This window comes from Aphis gossypii, chromosome 3 (assembly GCF_020184175.1).
Source record: "Aphis gossypii isolate Hap1 chromosome 3, ASM2018417v2, whole genome shotgun sequence".
Lineage (NCBI taxonomy): Eukaryota > Metazoa > Arthropoda > Insecta > Hemiptera > Aphididae > Aphis > Aphis gossypii.
Window position 1 is genome coordinate 47678761 of NC_065532.1, and position 15213 is coordinate 47693973.

Here is a 15213-nt window from a genome sequence, read left to right on the forward strand (position 1 = left end):
CGTGAGGATTTACCCATTGCGATATCTCGTTATCTGTATTTGTTACCACTATGGTATTAAATAATTCACTGTTTTTCTAGAAACTAGAAAAAATATTAAAAATCAGGAAATTAATGAAATCAAAATGTTGAAACGTCAATATTTTCAGAAAAATTAACTCTACAAAATGGCTATCTTCAATTTTTTTGAAAATAATTAAATAAAAAAATATATTTTTTAACTTTTTTACCAAAACATTAAAATAAATTAAAACATAAAATATTTGTAGTTCTTATTCCTGTGAGTCTTATTAAAAAATCAGAATTATGATATGTCCATTATTTCAGGAGATATCGCAATGGGTAAATCCTCACGGGACACCCTGTATATATAAATACTATATAAGTAGGTATAGGTATAATAATAAAACGAGTTTTCTAATGCTACTATATTATAATCAGCTGTGACCGCGGCTACTGTTATTATACCTGGTAAGCGGTGGTGAACCCGTCCTGTCCGTGTCGTTGCTGATAACGTTGGTAGTTAATACTAAATTTATTGATCCGAAAATACGAGTAGTATTGGTGCGTAGCAGATGATTCTGGACTCTGGCATAGTTGTTTTTGCAATTTTTTTTCCGTTTTTCGTTTTTTTTTTTTTTTTACCCCGTTTCGGTCGTCCACCGACACAGCCAGGAACGTTTCGACACTTCTAACCGCGGGGCCGCACTCCGCGACTTCCGACGGTGTCTCCGCGGGATATGCGGTGGTGAGTGACGGCGTTACGTCGTCGTCAGACGTCTTCTCGCCGGTTCGAGCGGTTAAGCTCGCAAGCAAGTAAGTACCTCTGTACACGTCAGACATTTCCGAACGATCCGATTCGACGGGATTTGACGTTTGAATCGACTACTATTATTTCGGTACTTATGATGTTTTTGTATGTTATGAATGTGCTCTTGTTGGTGTTAACGATGGTGGGGGGTCTTCACTACATAATATTCCCTACAGATGTTGAGATTTTAGTTTGCTTGTTTTTCGGGTGATTAGATCTTTTGGAGTCTATACAAATCTACAAGACTTTACCGTTGACACGTATGTATGAAAACATTTGGTTGAGAACCGATGATCGTCAGAAAGTACGATTGGTGAACTTTGTTATTGATACCTATGGTTGTGTGTGTGTGTGTGGAGGGGGGAGGTGATTGATAGAGCAAATTTGTTTTATAGCGTTGTTATTATTCTACAATGGCAACTACAATATTTTTAAAAGTATTAGAAATATTATTTGTTTGTATTAGAGATGACCAGAGAAATTTCCTAGGAATCAAAAACAAACTTATATTATTATTAATTTACTGTAATTTATCCATAAAAACAGATATTAAAATGCAATTAAGCAGCTCAATAGCTGTAAGCTACATAAAATTTAAAATGGATTTTTCAAAGTGTATTGCATTTAAGACCTATATTTCAACAATTGTTGTGTGTATACTTATCGTATCTTCATAAATTATTTATTTGTACCTATCAACTGCTGACTTAATTATGGTACCTAATTCTCAATCAAGCATAATGAAACTGTTGCTTAAAGAACTATCAGGAACTATATTATTCGTTGGAACATAATAGTTTTCATTTATATTATAGATTATGTTTATAAAACTCCTCGTAAAACTCCTTGAAATACCTTTGATATCTATACCTATTAATTATTAGAAAGTCATCTGTATGTAACAATGTTGAAGTTGTAGTCTATAGATAATGACTAACCATCATCATTAATATCAGTAAATTATAAATATTTTATCTAATTACACTTGGTATGTTTTAAAATATTGTCAATACTCAAGAATATCATAATATTCCTATGGTAGCTATAAATTATATTAATTGTGTAATATGTAGGCTAGGATTAATATGTAATTATATACAGTATGATTAATGTGTAAAAAAACTGTTAATAAGCATTTTAGTTTTGACTCAATTAAATAGAAAATTATAAGTACCTAATAACCTCGCTAATAACTCATTTTTTGACAGTATTATTAAATGTTAAGTTATTGTTGAATAAAACACAACACAAGTGTTTCTTTTATATTTGACACCTACAATAAAATATATAATCTAGTAATATTTATGTAAAATTTACTATACTGACTGTGACTTTTTTCTAATATCGCACAATGTTGTTTTGCATAATCTCATAAATAAATATATTCATCATTTCGTTCAGAATCTAAAAAAATTAAGAAAAAATCAGCTAGGTAGGTATATTATGTTTCTCATATTTTTAGATATTTTCGACCGGCAAAATATATGTTTTTGGTTTTAGCAAATATCTACAATTACTATTTTTTGTTATTTTTTAAATATATTATAATTCTTTGCTTATTTTAAAAATTAGTTTTTTTTTTAATTTAGCTTCTTGGTATTAACTTTTTCTAAGTTTTCTGTGATTTGAAGAAAAAATATGTCTTTGCTAGTATTGGCAAACGGTAATAAATAATAAAACAAATTAATTTTGTCAACATTTTGATATTTTGTCACATTACCTCTTGGCTATTCATATCATTATATACCTATATCGATTTAATTATATTAATTTATTTATTATTTAATTATATTTTTAGAATTTTTAACCATTTAATTTATCTAAAATTTTAAAACAATTGTATGCAATAATCATATGCCATCATATTCTAACATGAATTACATTATAATAACAAACATGTTTTTTTATAATAATTTCATTGATAGTCATCATAATAAGTAATAACTAATTAGGCAACTAATTGTTTTTTTGTTACTATCAGTGTATTATACTATATTATGATTGGGATTTGTTTATGCATTACCCACATAAAAATTATTGGTTAAAAAAAATACTGATAACATTATTCAGTATCATTTAAGCATTATGTAATATTATTTTTGTTTCTAACTTATAATATTGAATTTAGTCACTTTTTTTTTATAATTACATTTCTTTATTTTATTTTAGATTTATAGGATAGTATTCCATCTGAAACTGCAAGATAGACAATATGGATGACCCTTCTCAAGGAGCAGATATATGCAGGGTGTGCCGATCGGAGGGCATGCCAGAACGGCCATTGTTTCATCCCTGCATTTGTACAGGCAGTATTAAGTACATTCATCAAGAGTGCTTGGTACAATGGATGCGTTATAGTCGTAAAGAGTATTGTGAGCTTTGTAGCTATCGATTTTCATTTACACCAATCTATGCCCCGGACATGCCTCGGCGATTACCTATTAAAGATGTTGCTGCTGGTATCACTTCTAGTGTTTTGACTGGCATAAAATATTGGTTGCATTTTACATTGGTTGGATTGGCTTGGCTATGCATTGTACCATTTACAGCGTGTAGAATTTACCGGAGCTTGTTTAATGGTTCTTTTGATGCTGTAAGTGATTTACTAAATTTATTTATTAAATTAAAATAATTGTATTTTACTATAATTATATATTTTTTAAAAATGTAGGTAATGTCATTGCCTGTTGATATGTGGTCATCAAAGAACATTTCTGGTGATATATTTCATGGTTGTTTTGTTGTGACTTGCACATTGTTTGCATTTATTGGATTAATTTGGCTACGTGAACAAATATTGCATGGTGGAGGTCCTGATTGGTTAGAAAGAGATGAACCAAATAACCAGCAACAACTCAATGTAGTGTTGCCTCCCATTCATGAAGAACATCCCCTAGAAGAAGTAAGATATTTTCTGATAAATATCATAAATGGCTATATACTAACATTATTCTTATTAGGCTGATGGAGAAGTTCGTCTAGAAAATGGAAATCCAGTAGATGGAAATCAAGTAGATGGAAACCAAGTAGACGAAGGACATTGGAATCCAATAGATTGGGGTGATCGAGCTGCTGAAGACTTGACTTGGGAACGACTTTTGGGTTTAGATGGTTCATTGGTGTTTTTAGAACATGTGTTTTGGGTGGTGTCTATGAATGCATTATTTATATTGGTGTTTGCATTTTGTCCATATCAAATGGGTAATCTGGCAATCACTGCAATGGCTTTACAAGAGAAGGTAGCTGCTTCACATTTTGAAGGTTTGGTCACCACACTATGCGGATACTGTCTCATTGGTATTTGTCTGTTGATCATGCATACCGTTGCGACTATTATTGGATTTAGACGATCCAAACGTATAATAGGACTTAGCTATATTGTCGTAAAAGTGAGTATATTAAATTACCTTTTGATTAGTTATATGAGTAAATTTAAATGATTGTATACTGATTTCATATTTTGTTTATTTGTTTTTATTAGGTGTCCCTGTTATCAGTTGTTGAAATTGGTGTTTTGCCTTTGGTATGCGGTTGGTGGTTGGACATATGTTCGTTGTCAATGTTTGACACGAGTTTCAAAGATAGGCTTGCAAGTTTTCGTTTGGCTCCTGGTACATCCATGTTCATCCATTGGCTAGTCGGAATGGTATATGTGTATTACTTTGCTTCATTTGTACTGCTTCTCCGAGAAGTTGTCCGTCCCGGTGTACTATGGTTCTTGAGAAATCTAAACGATCCAGATTTTAGTCCTATACAAGTATTATATACATGTGAACAATTGACGATTACTCGATACTTATGTATTTAATTTTTTTTAGGAACTTATACAACAAGGCATGTTGCAACATGGACGAAGGCTCATTGCGTCAGCCATGATATTCGGCACAGCTGTCTTTCTCGTTGTTTGGCTGCCAATACGAATTCTGAAATCTATGTGGCCATCATTTTTGCCATACAATGTAACTTTACACAGTGATTCCGTCAATGAATTGTCCATGGAGCTGTTACTGCTACAGGTCGTATTACCAGCCTTACTGGAACAAACACATACTCGCAACTGGCTAAAAATGGGCATTCGTTTCTGGTGTCTAATCGTCTCGCATTTGCTTGGACTAAAATCATATCTGCTTGGCGACGGAGAAGAATTACCTCCTGTTGTGGCGCCCATACATCCACCTGCAGCTGATTTAGGAGCAGCTCATGAGGGACTGTTGAGACGTGGCGGGCCTGTAGGTTTTCGTCCTTACAATAAACCCACTAATTTTGCAATACGTCTTATTGCCTTACTCGTCCTGGTAGCTCTATCTGTAGTCGTAATCAGTTTGACGATCATAACCTTACCTGTATGGTTGGGTCGTTTGGCCATGTCATTTTGGCCGGCACTACTGCCGTCCGCCACAGAACCATCTCCGATGCCCAACATACACGAACTGTATACCGCAGCATGTGGTACATATATATGTTGGTTGTCGGTGCGAGCCGTTTGTTTTATAGCAGGATGGCTGCCAGAAGGACGTACTGTTGTCATTAATCGATTAAAGTTTTGGCTCAAGATCAGTTCAAAAGCAATGGTCGCTTTTATCGTATTGCTCGGTATAATACCGTTTTTGTTTGGTCTACTCTTAGAGCTTGTTATGGTGGTGCCGTTCCGAGTGCCTTTACACCAGACACCTGTACTCTGGGCATGGCAAGACTGGGCACTAGGGGTTTTATACATGAAAATTGCCTGCGCCATCACCCTTATGGGACCCGATTGGTCTCTAAGGCGAGCCATTGAACGTACATACAGAGACGGTTTCATGCGTTTGGACCTCAAGTTAATGATGCAAGACCTGGCCATTCCCGTGATTGCTGTTCTCAGTTTGTTCCTAGCCGTACCATACGTGATCGCATACTCGGTAACTCCATTAATATTTAAAAATCATGCCACCCGATTGTTGATCGCTAGGAGAATATATCCAATAGTTATGGTCACAATGGCCGTCGTTAAAGTAATGTTGATGCAAGTGCGTCAATTTAAAAGACTCTACGAACACATTAAAAACGATAAATATTTAGTTGGTAGAAGACTTGTAAATTATAACCATACAAGTTCGGTTTCGGGTCAAAATTAGAAAACTATAATACTATGGTGAATTGTTTTATGTCTTTATTATTATTATCATTATTATTATTATTATTATATTTTTATTTCATATTTGTATAAATTTTTGTGTAAGATATTTGTTTTATTTTTTTTTTTTAACTTCAATATATTTATATATTAATTATTATGTAATATATTTTATATTATATTACATATATTTTAAGTTATATGATATATATATATATATAATTTATATATATACTCTAAAAATATAACCTATGATATTTTAAATGTTATTCAACTTAATAAAAATATAATATATATATTAATAAACTCTGTACTGTATCCCATCGTAAAATGTGTGTTAATGTTATTAATATATATCGATGTTATTGATTGGCCTTAAACTTGAAAGTCTAAAAGTATAAATGTATTTATTGATAAAAATTATACTAATAAATAACATTTCTTTTATCATAAAAAACTTGAAAACAATAATAATAAAAAAAAAAAAAAAAAAAAATGTATTAATTACAATACTTAATACATGTATGTATGTATGTATTGAATCACAATAAATAGAAGTCTATTCGTCTCTGATTAAAATAGCTCTTAATTTCAAACAACTCTCTTTTTTCGTCAACTTCAATTTGACTTTGTCAAAGAGTTGAAGTGTCTGCCTGTCTTCACCTTTGTAATCCCAGTAAATGATCAACGTGGGTTTATTGTCAATAGTCGATAACTTACAGCCTTTGTGCAGCAAATCTGGGTTTTGTGGTGACTGAAAACAAAAATTAAACCGTAGCACTTCTTCCGATTGGTAAATCAATAGAAAACAAAATATTTAACCGACGGCTACACTCACGATATTAACGTAAACTCTGACGTTCATGTTCATTGACAGGACAGTGGCTTCAAAATAGTTTTCTTTTACTTCCATTACGGACGCGTCTACCACTAGGCCACCCAGTTTACCGATCAAACACGCAGCATATATTTCTGCACTGGCTTCTGATGCTTTCTTCGCATTATTCTTTTTGTCATTACTGTTGATGGCTATCCTGAATTGGCAGTGAAACAATATGATTATTAGTTGGTTATCGACAGTGCGGTTTATCGAAATGAACGTTACTTGTTAATGACTTTAGGGTCTTCGTATTCCTTGATTGGCTTGCCGGTTAGCCAAGATATCAGCATACGGTGAACGACTATGTCTGGATATCTACGAATGGGAGAAGTAAAATGAGTGTAGTATGGTACGTTAAGTGCAAAATGAGACATGGATTTGTCCGGATCGATAACACAGTATTCGGCACGCTGAAAAAACAATGTTTGATGAATGTATTTTCGACATTTGGTGTAATTTATTACACTTGTATATTAATTTACTTACGACCATCGGCTTTGATAAAATATTGCTGATAATAATGTCCCAATGAGGATTCTCTGAATTTTCACCTTTACAATAGGCAGCTTTAGACTTGTGAATAGATCCAGCTGAAGTAAAATCAATATCAATTCCGTGAGCTTTCAAAAGTTTCACTGCTTTTTCCATAGGAGCAGCATCTGGTCTGTGATGATTTCTAAGCATAGCTGTGGTCGGGAAGTGAGTCTTCAAATGTTCAGCGACCATTGTATTAGCGAGAAGCATGAATTCTTCTATTAACCTATAGTATCGAGAAAAAATATTAATAATTTCAAAAACACAATAATTGATAAAAAAAAAAATTAAGAGAATTAACTATTAAGTGTACTGTTTACATACCAATTACTCTCGTGGAGTATATACAACGAGTATGACAGTGGCTCGCACGTAGCTCTGTCAATGTCAAAAGACAACTTGGGTTGGTTGATCGCCAGCGCACCAGAGCTAAAACGTCTCTCTCGCATCACTGCCGCGAGTTTATGTAAATGGCTAACGGCTGTTGCACAGTCATTGATTGTATAACCATTATACACAGTTGGAAACTCAGATTCATCCCAATCTTTTTTATTAGGATTTTCTAAAAATATCTGAAACATACAGGTACTCAGATTATTAATTATGCATATTACATTAGTATATATTATATTTTAAATAGTTAAAACAAATTCTCAAAATTTAGTACTTAAGTATTAATAATAAATAACAATATAGCAAAGAAACATACTTGAGCATGTGCATAATGCAATTGAGCACAAGAATGTATAATGGATTGACTAAAAGAATGACTAATCACGTTAGCATCAGGTGTCATTTCCAAAGTGATAGAGACTGCTAATTTATCGGTTCCGGGTAGTAATGACGCCATCATGGTCAATGCTGGTGGTAACATGTGATACACCTGTTATTATTAAACAACATAATTTGGTTAGGTTAAACAATTTTTTTACACTCAAAGCTTACCTTTTGTGTTAAATAAACACTAGTGGCCAATTTTTCTGCAATTTCATCCAGTGGTGTACCTTGCTTAACAAAATAAGACACATCCGATATGTGAATACCAATTTCAAAATTGCCATTTGGCAGTGGTACACAGGAAAGTGCATCATCTAAATCTCTGGCAGTAGGGGGGTCAATAGAGAAGATGCAGTGTTTTCTATGGAAAAAAAATATGTATACTTTTATATGCCTAAATTAAATTTATGAGAGCAAGTAAAATACCTGAAATCTTTCCTGTATTTCAATTCATCTTCCACAGAAAACTGTGTTGGAAAATATTGATCAATATCTTCTGGGTATGGTCGTTCTTGTATATCATGGGCGATCAGAATACCTTCAGTTTCTGTATTGATTTCTCCAGATTCACCCAAAACTCCTTTCAATATTCTAGAAAACAGTGGTATACACAAAATAAAGTAAACCATACATTATGAACTGCAAATGCACTTAAATGCACAATAATATACCCTTTTGGTAATTTAAAATTTTCCCAGGATGGTAAGAGAGCATAAAACAATTCTTTTGATTCCTTGGTTCCATCCCTCAAATGAATAGGAGACGGCCAAATTGAAGTGTCTATAAGTAATCTGGGAATTCGACAGTCTCTGGGAACTAATGTGCTATATCGATGAAGAACGCCTCTATCGACTAGCAGAGTTCCTACTACTACACGATTCTCTTTCCTATTTAATATGTAAACCACCTCACCAGTTCTTTGACAATCTTCTGTATCTGGATTCTATAAACGACAAATTAAAACATTAATATTATGATGACACAGTTTTGAATATTAATGTGGGTTATTATGTTTTTAAAATTTCAAATTGTATACCCTCCATTCAGATTTGTCTAGAATCCTCACAGCAACTTTATCACCATCTAGAGCTCTATTCCGTGCTTTAATACTGTTTAACAATATATCCTTTGATTTATCCTTTAAATATAAATATTACGATTAGAATATTATTAACAAAAATTGCATGATAATTTCTTACGGGTGAAGGAACATATGCTTCGTTGGTACATTTTTGACTAATACGTATAAATCCTTCAAAAAGTTCACCACTTTCTAGACCTTTTATCACATCATCTAACTGCATATAATCAGCATAATAATTTTTTTGACTTATATATGGCCTTCAAAGTAATATGGAAAAAACTATATTTTTAATAAATTATTACACGTTACTGTTATTATTTGTGTACATACTCATAGACGGCTGTAGTTGATCTAGTTTGTTCATTGGGATTAGGATTGTTTTTATCAATTAAAAATTTTAACTTTTGTTTCTGTCTCCTATGTAGTCGTTTTTTCGTACGAATTCTGGATTGATTTTCTGGTGTACATTCAATATCAGCTAAACCATTTTCTATTTTTGCTACTAATTTACTAGCTTCACTATGGCAAAAAAAATATGTTTCTATAAGTAAAAAGATAATTCAGTTTTACTCATTAGTTAGTCCTTATCAACTAAACTAAAATTTCAAGTTAACGACTTAATCAATATTACACTCTACAAGCAGGGATGAGCAAATTAATAAAAAAAAGTAATTAATTACAAATCACATATCTAATAGAATTACTTACAATAACCAATTACATAAAAAATATAATATTTAATTTTAAATGTTATCCGAGAACGAGTGCGAGCCAATTTAAAGCCAGCAAAAGAAAATAATCTTTCTATCGGTGCTGACAAAGATTATCTAGAATTAAAATGAAAAAAATAGTTGTTTAAACACGTTAAACTTTTATTTTTATCATTGAACAATGATTGTAATATTTATAATTCAATACTTGTCGAGGAACTGTAGCAACTGTATTTATCAGCTTCAGTTAGGATCCCTAGGAAAAGTGCCGAAGAGTCTAACCCTGACATTTTGCGATTCATAATAGCAATTACAAATGGCATTAACATTTAATAATCAATTACCAATTACAAATTACATTGACATTTTTATAATCAATTGCCAATTACAAATTACTCAAGTAATTGAAAAGTGCCCAACCCCGTCTACAAGTACCTACTTTGATCTTAATAAACAAATGTCGAAACATCGACTATAAAAAACTTACGTACACTTCTCAACAAATATTATAGGTAACAGAGATAATAGTACGATGTAAACTATTGGTGTATTTAATAATATATTATAGCGTACCTATTGGAACGCGTCGATATACCTAGAATTATACAATAAATGAACCGAGCACTTTGTATAACAATACGCGCCGTTTATTGATATTTACTTCAAAGGGTCTCGAGGGTAGAGATACCGCAAGACCGACTGCGGACAGGGAATTTCCGTTCTCACGATCGTGTCGTCCGGCCGGATGTCCTCCAATTGACGTGACAGGTCCTCCAGGAAGTCCATGACGGATCGAAAACGGACTGGCTAGCCAAACGGGCAAATCGATTAACAGCGATGATCAAAGCCGACGGACGAAACGGTCGGGCGTCATAAATGGGTGCCGAAAGGAACGGACGCGGTACGCGTAAAATCACACTCGACACTGCCAAAAAAAAGAAACACGGACGAGTGTGTCATGAACGGATGCGTTCCACTTCGGAAGTGTGAAAGTATATTATAGTTGATGCTGTGATGAAAATATGTTATGCCTGTTTGTCAATATTGTTATCTCGTACTGTCAGATAGGTGACGTACCCGAGATAATACGACTTGATACGGTCGCTCGCGCAAACGTGGTGGGGGGCATACTGATAAATAATAATAATATTATAACCAGATATTATATCTTCTAAGACCGTGATTATAACCGCGGAACAGACGAATTTTCGAATTTCTATTATTATACCACCACACAGTCGGAACCGCGTGAATCGAAATTTATTCGCGACATCGAGAATTAAATGTATAGTAATTATCTCATAGATCGTACTTTGGCGGTCGAAGAGGAACAGATTAATGTGTGGGAGTCCGGCTCGGGCCACCGAATGAAAATATGGACAGCTTTTACGTCATGTTTTCTCACCGAAAATTCAAATATATCAGCTCTCCCCGTGCAATACGAGCGGACTACGGTGCAAGTCATCGCCGTTGAAGTTATTTTGAATACCTTCAAAAAATAAAAAATAAAGACGGGTAAAAGAGAGTATAATAATGGATTAAATCATAGATAATAGAATTCTTAATTAATTATCTATGGCTAAAATAGTTTTAATGAAGAGGAACACCTTGCAATAAATTTTCATAGCATCAATATTGATTTATGATTTTTTTTTCATAGAAGAAATAATTAAGAATATAAAAATCCAAAATATAGCTCAAAAATGAGTAAAATAGGATAGTATAGGAATTACTAATATAAACGTTTGATAAACATTTCAAGTGTATATGATATTTTGTTTTAAAGTTTTAAATAGGTACACTAGAAAAAAAACAAAAATTATACAATTTTGATATATACCTTCTAGTATTTCTTATTTCCTGGTTATTTTTGCAAGTAGAACTGGGTATCACTTACTTTTTTTGAAACTACACTCAAAATTGAAAATTCAAGCATTTTTTCTATTATAAAACATGTTTCATACACATATAGAGAAAACACGTTAATAAATCAAAAATATATTGGTTTCACCCAAAATTTAAAATGATCATAAAAGACTATTTACGCAATAATATCAAAACCATGCCATTTATTTATAAAATCTATGCTATTGCATATTTCTATAAATACATAATACAGATGTATTTGCATTATTTTAATTTTAGACATTTTGTGAATCTGAATCTTATGGTGAATAAATACAAGAGCTGACCACTTCTCTTAAAATATTCATGTTAACTCTAACGTTAATTCATGTTGATTGAGAACACTGTTGCTGAAAAATAGTTTTTTTTTTTAATATTATAATTTATATCTTTAATTATATTATAATATATTTTTCAATTAAGTGAAGTATAAACTTCTTATTTTCATATATTTTTATGATATGTATTTTACATATCAAAAATTAAAAACAACTTAAAATCAATAAAATATTATTTTTAATACATTTTAAACTTCATTGTGAAATGTTACTAATAATTATACAATGTTACAATATATTGTTCAAACCAAATACAATTATAAGAGGTTTATATACTTTCATGATTTAAAATATACAAAAATAAAATGCTAATAGAACAAACAAAAATTCATGTATTCATATCTCAGTACACATTTGATTTCACACAAAATAAGTAATGATGGTGATGATCAATAAAATAATAATATATACTAATATTAAACTTAGGAACAATCATCGTTTAACTAACTTGTGTGTTGACATTACAAAATTTTACCAATTTATTCAATAACTCTCTGTTTCTTTTTTGAATCCAGCATAAAACACAAACTAATGTTTTTCATTCAGTTTTTTTATCGTTTTCTACTTCGATTACAAGTTTTTCGAATTTGTACAAGTCTCCTACAATTGCCTACAACAAAACAATGATTAAAAAATTTAATTAATAAATTCTTTTAATTCAAGTTGTAGTTAATTAAAATGTTAATTTTAATTTTACTTATTATAAACAACTGTATTGTACTTTTAAAAACTATATAATATTTTAAATACCTAAATTTAAACATTTTGCAAGTCCAAATGTGAAATAGTTGATCAATAATAATTGAATGAGAATACAATATATTCCCATAATTAATGCATTAATAATATTGCTATATGTTATAATTGTATTGTGTGAGACGTGGGTAATATATATTAAATTGTTATTAAATATACATTGATAATTAGTATTAAAAATAGTATGAATTCATACTAATGGAAATAAATTAGAAACACTATTACTAATGAGATAAATTTTAGTGAACATTAAACCAACCTTTATTGGTTGCAATGAATAAACTAATTATTACCTATAACCTTTACACTTTTTTCATCATTAATATTATTATTATTGAAATTAATTGAAGACATACATTGTTGATATACTATTTACTTTTATAATACAGTATTTAAAATCCAATGATAAAATAAACCAAGATTACTTGGAAATAAGCAATAACATTGCTGTAAGTAAAGAATATACAAAAATACTCAAATCAGTTTTAGTCCAATAGGCAATAATTTTGTTAATTCAAGAAAAAAAATACATAATAAAAACCATAAAATTTCCTCAATATAATACATAAAACTTTATTTTCAAATTATTTAAAGAATAACTTGCAAGCTGGCATGGATTCAAAGAGGGAGACTAAGGGGCTTTAGCCTTCCTTTTGGAAGTGTTGTAATGTTGTATACTATATATAATTAATATTTATACATATGTATTTACCAAAATTATATATTTTGTTTTATTGTCTATTTGAAATACAAATTAGTCCCCCTTTCATATTTCTAGATCTGCCTCTGCGTGTATGAATTGTAGAATTAAGTTTTTAACCAAGAAACAAATATTTAAATCAACATAATAAAGAAAAACTAAGCCTTAAATTGCAAGTGCCTATAGGTAGTTTAACAAGAGGCAAAATATTTCAGTTTCATAATGTAAAGAAAATGTTATTCTAAATATTTTATTTAAATTGCAAGACTACTATTCATTAATTTCTCAATTTTAACAAAAAAACAAAATTGATTTAGTCAAAAACTGATGGATGTAATAATTTTGATCTCTAAAATACCAACTAGATAAAATTAAAGACAAATCACCATTAATGTTAAAAGTGAACTGTCTATTCTAAAAAGTATAATAAACACAAACAATATAATATATAATAATATACCTACGTCCTACATCAAGCTTAGAACCTAAAATGATAAAATTTTAAATTATTGTTTAGTGTAATAACATTTTTATTAAATTATTGATGTACATGTTTTTCAAAATATATTATATGAACTATAGTGTTGACCATGTCCTAATGTACTATTAACTTGTTTCAAACAACAAACTGGTATATTTTATTGCACTTAGTACTTAATTACAGTTCATTAACTGAACCCATAAAATATGATGTAATTTGTGACATGTAATAAAACAATGGAATTTCTTACCAAATAAGTATGCCTAATTATCAATCTAAAATACTTATTCAAAAAAGTAAAACAAGAAATATAAAATATACCGAATTATGATTTAGTCAATGAAGGGAAAACTAAAGAAAAAAATAACCTTTAAAAGAAGAGGTAAACCAAAAACATACTGATTAAACTATATAAAAAAGTGCACGGACAACTGGCATGTCTAACAATATTAAATTACTTGTCGTTTGATGATATCCAAAAACTTGTGTGCCTCAAGTAGATGTTGATGAATTTCTGATGAGTCTTTGACTGCCTTTTGTTCCCTGAATGCATCTTTCACACGTCTCACAGCATACATTCTATGTTTAAAATATAATTTAATTGAAATAGTGTACAGAAAACTGATTCTAATAACATTGCTTACCTGTAGTTGTAGAACGAAAACTTGGCGCTTTCCCTCAACATTGTCTTGTAGATTTTGAGAACTTCAGCCCTGGTCGCTGGGGCTGCCATCGCGGTCAGAGACCGTTCAGGAAGAAATAGTGGTGAAAACGAACAGATCCTAAGAAATTTACAGCGGCACACAAGACGTCTGGCGACTTGATGGTCTTCTATTGAAATGAACCTTAACGTCCCATATTCCGTGATAACGTTTTCCGGTTGTCCGACATGGTTGATAACGATTAAGTTGACAATTTGATAAGAGTCTTATCATAGAAGCGCTGTTTTTCAATGACTTTTTAGCATGAATAATTCATGCTTTTTATGCTTAAGAGTGATTAAACATTGCACTAAAAAACTAAATCACTCAGGTATATATTCAGTAGGGGTCTGGATAACTCGAAATTTTTAAAAATTAAAAATAAAAGGTTTTTAACATTAATGTTGTAAGAAAAATAAAAATT

The 15213-nt window shown here is 31.1% G+C and overlaps 3 protein-coding genes across 6 annotated transcripts; 1 reads left to right on the forward strand and 2 right to left on the reverse strand.

Annotated features, from left to right (window-relative positions):
- Window positions 1–514: 514 nt before the first annotated feature.
- On the forward strand, window positions 515–6151 carry LOC114120913 (E3 ubiquitin-protein ligase MARCHF6). Of its 2 annotated transcripts, none has more exons than XM_027983007.2 (6): window positions 515–815; window positions 2980–3403; window positions 3482–3712; window positions 3771–4199; window positions 4292–4567; window positions 4629–6151. In XM_027983007.2, exons 2-6 carry the CDS (start codon window positions 3023–3025, stop codon window positions 5922–5924), a joined length of 2613 nt encoding a protein of 870 aa, XP_027838808.2. In that variant the 5' UTR covers window positions 515–815; window positions 2980–3022; the 3' UTR covers window positions 5925–6151. The 2 variants fall into 2 exon arrangements, with proteins under 2 accessions (XP_027838808.2, XP_050061011.1); XM_050205054.1 differs by lacking the exon at window positions 515–815 and adding an exon at window positions 882–898.
- Window positions 6152–6311: 160 nt separating this feature from the next.
- LOC114120904 (DIS3-like exonuclease 2) lies at window positions 6312–11286 on the reverse strand. Of its 3 annotated transcripts, none has more exons than XM_027982991.2 (13): window positions 10570–11286; window positions 9529–9717; window positions 9314–9455; window positions 9151–9252; window positions 8786–9057; window positions 8541–8705; window positions 8283–8475; window positions 8047–8220; window positions 7662–7909; window positions 7290–7563; window positions 7029–7213; window positions 6762–6957; window positions 6312–6677 (listed from the first exon to the last, which is right to left on the reverse strand). In XM_027982991.2, exons 1-13 carry the CDS (start codon window positions 10692–10694, stop codon window positions 6483–6485), a joined length of 2460 nt encoding a protein of 819 aa, XP_027838792.1. In that variant the 5' UTR covers window positions 10695–11286; the 3' UTR covers window positions 6312–6482. The 3 variants fall into 3 exon arrangements, with proteins under 3 accessions (XP_027838792.1, XP_027838793.1, XP_050061012.1); XM_027982992.2 differs by having other exon boundaries at window positions 9314–9477; window positions 9529–9739; window positions 10570–11282; XM_050205055.1 differs by having other exon boundaries at window positions 9529–9739; window positions 10570–11281.
- Window positions 11287–12312: 1026 nt separating this feature from the next.
- On the reverse strand, window positions 12313–14953 carry LOC114120942 (LYR motif-containing protein 4). Its single transcript, XM_027983046.2, has 3 exons — window positions 14733–14953; window positions 14547–14667; window positions 12313–12761 (listed from the first exon to the last, which is right to left on the reverse strand). Exons 1-3 carry the CDS (start codon window positions 14819–14821, stop codon window positions 12690–12692), a joined length of 282 nt encoding a protein of 93 aa, XP_027838847.1. The 5' UTR covers window positions 14822–14953; the 3' UTR covers window positions 12313–12689.
- Between the last annotated feature and the right edge of the window lie 260 nt (window positions 14954–15213).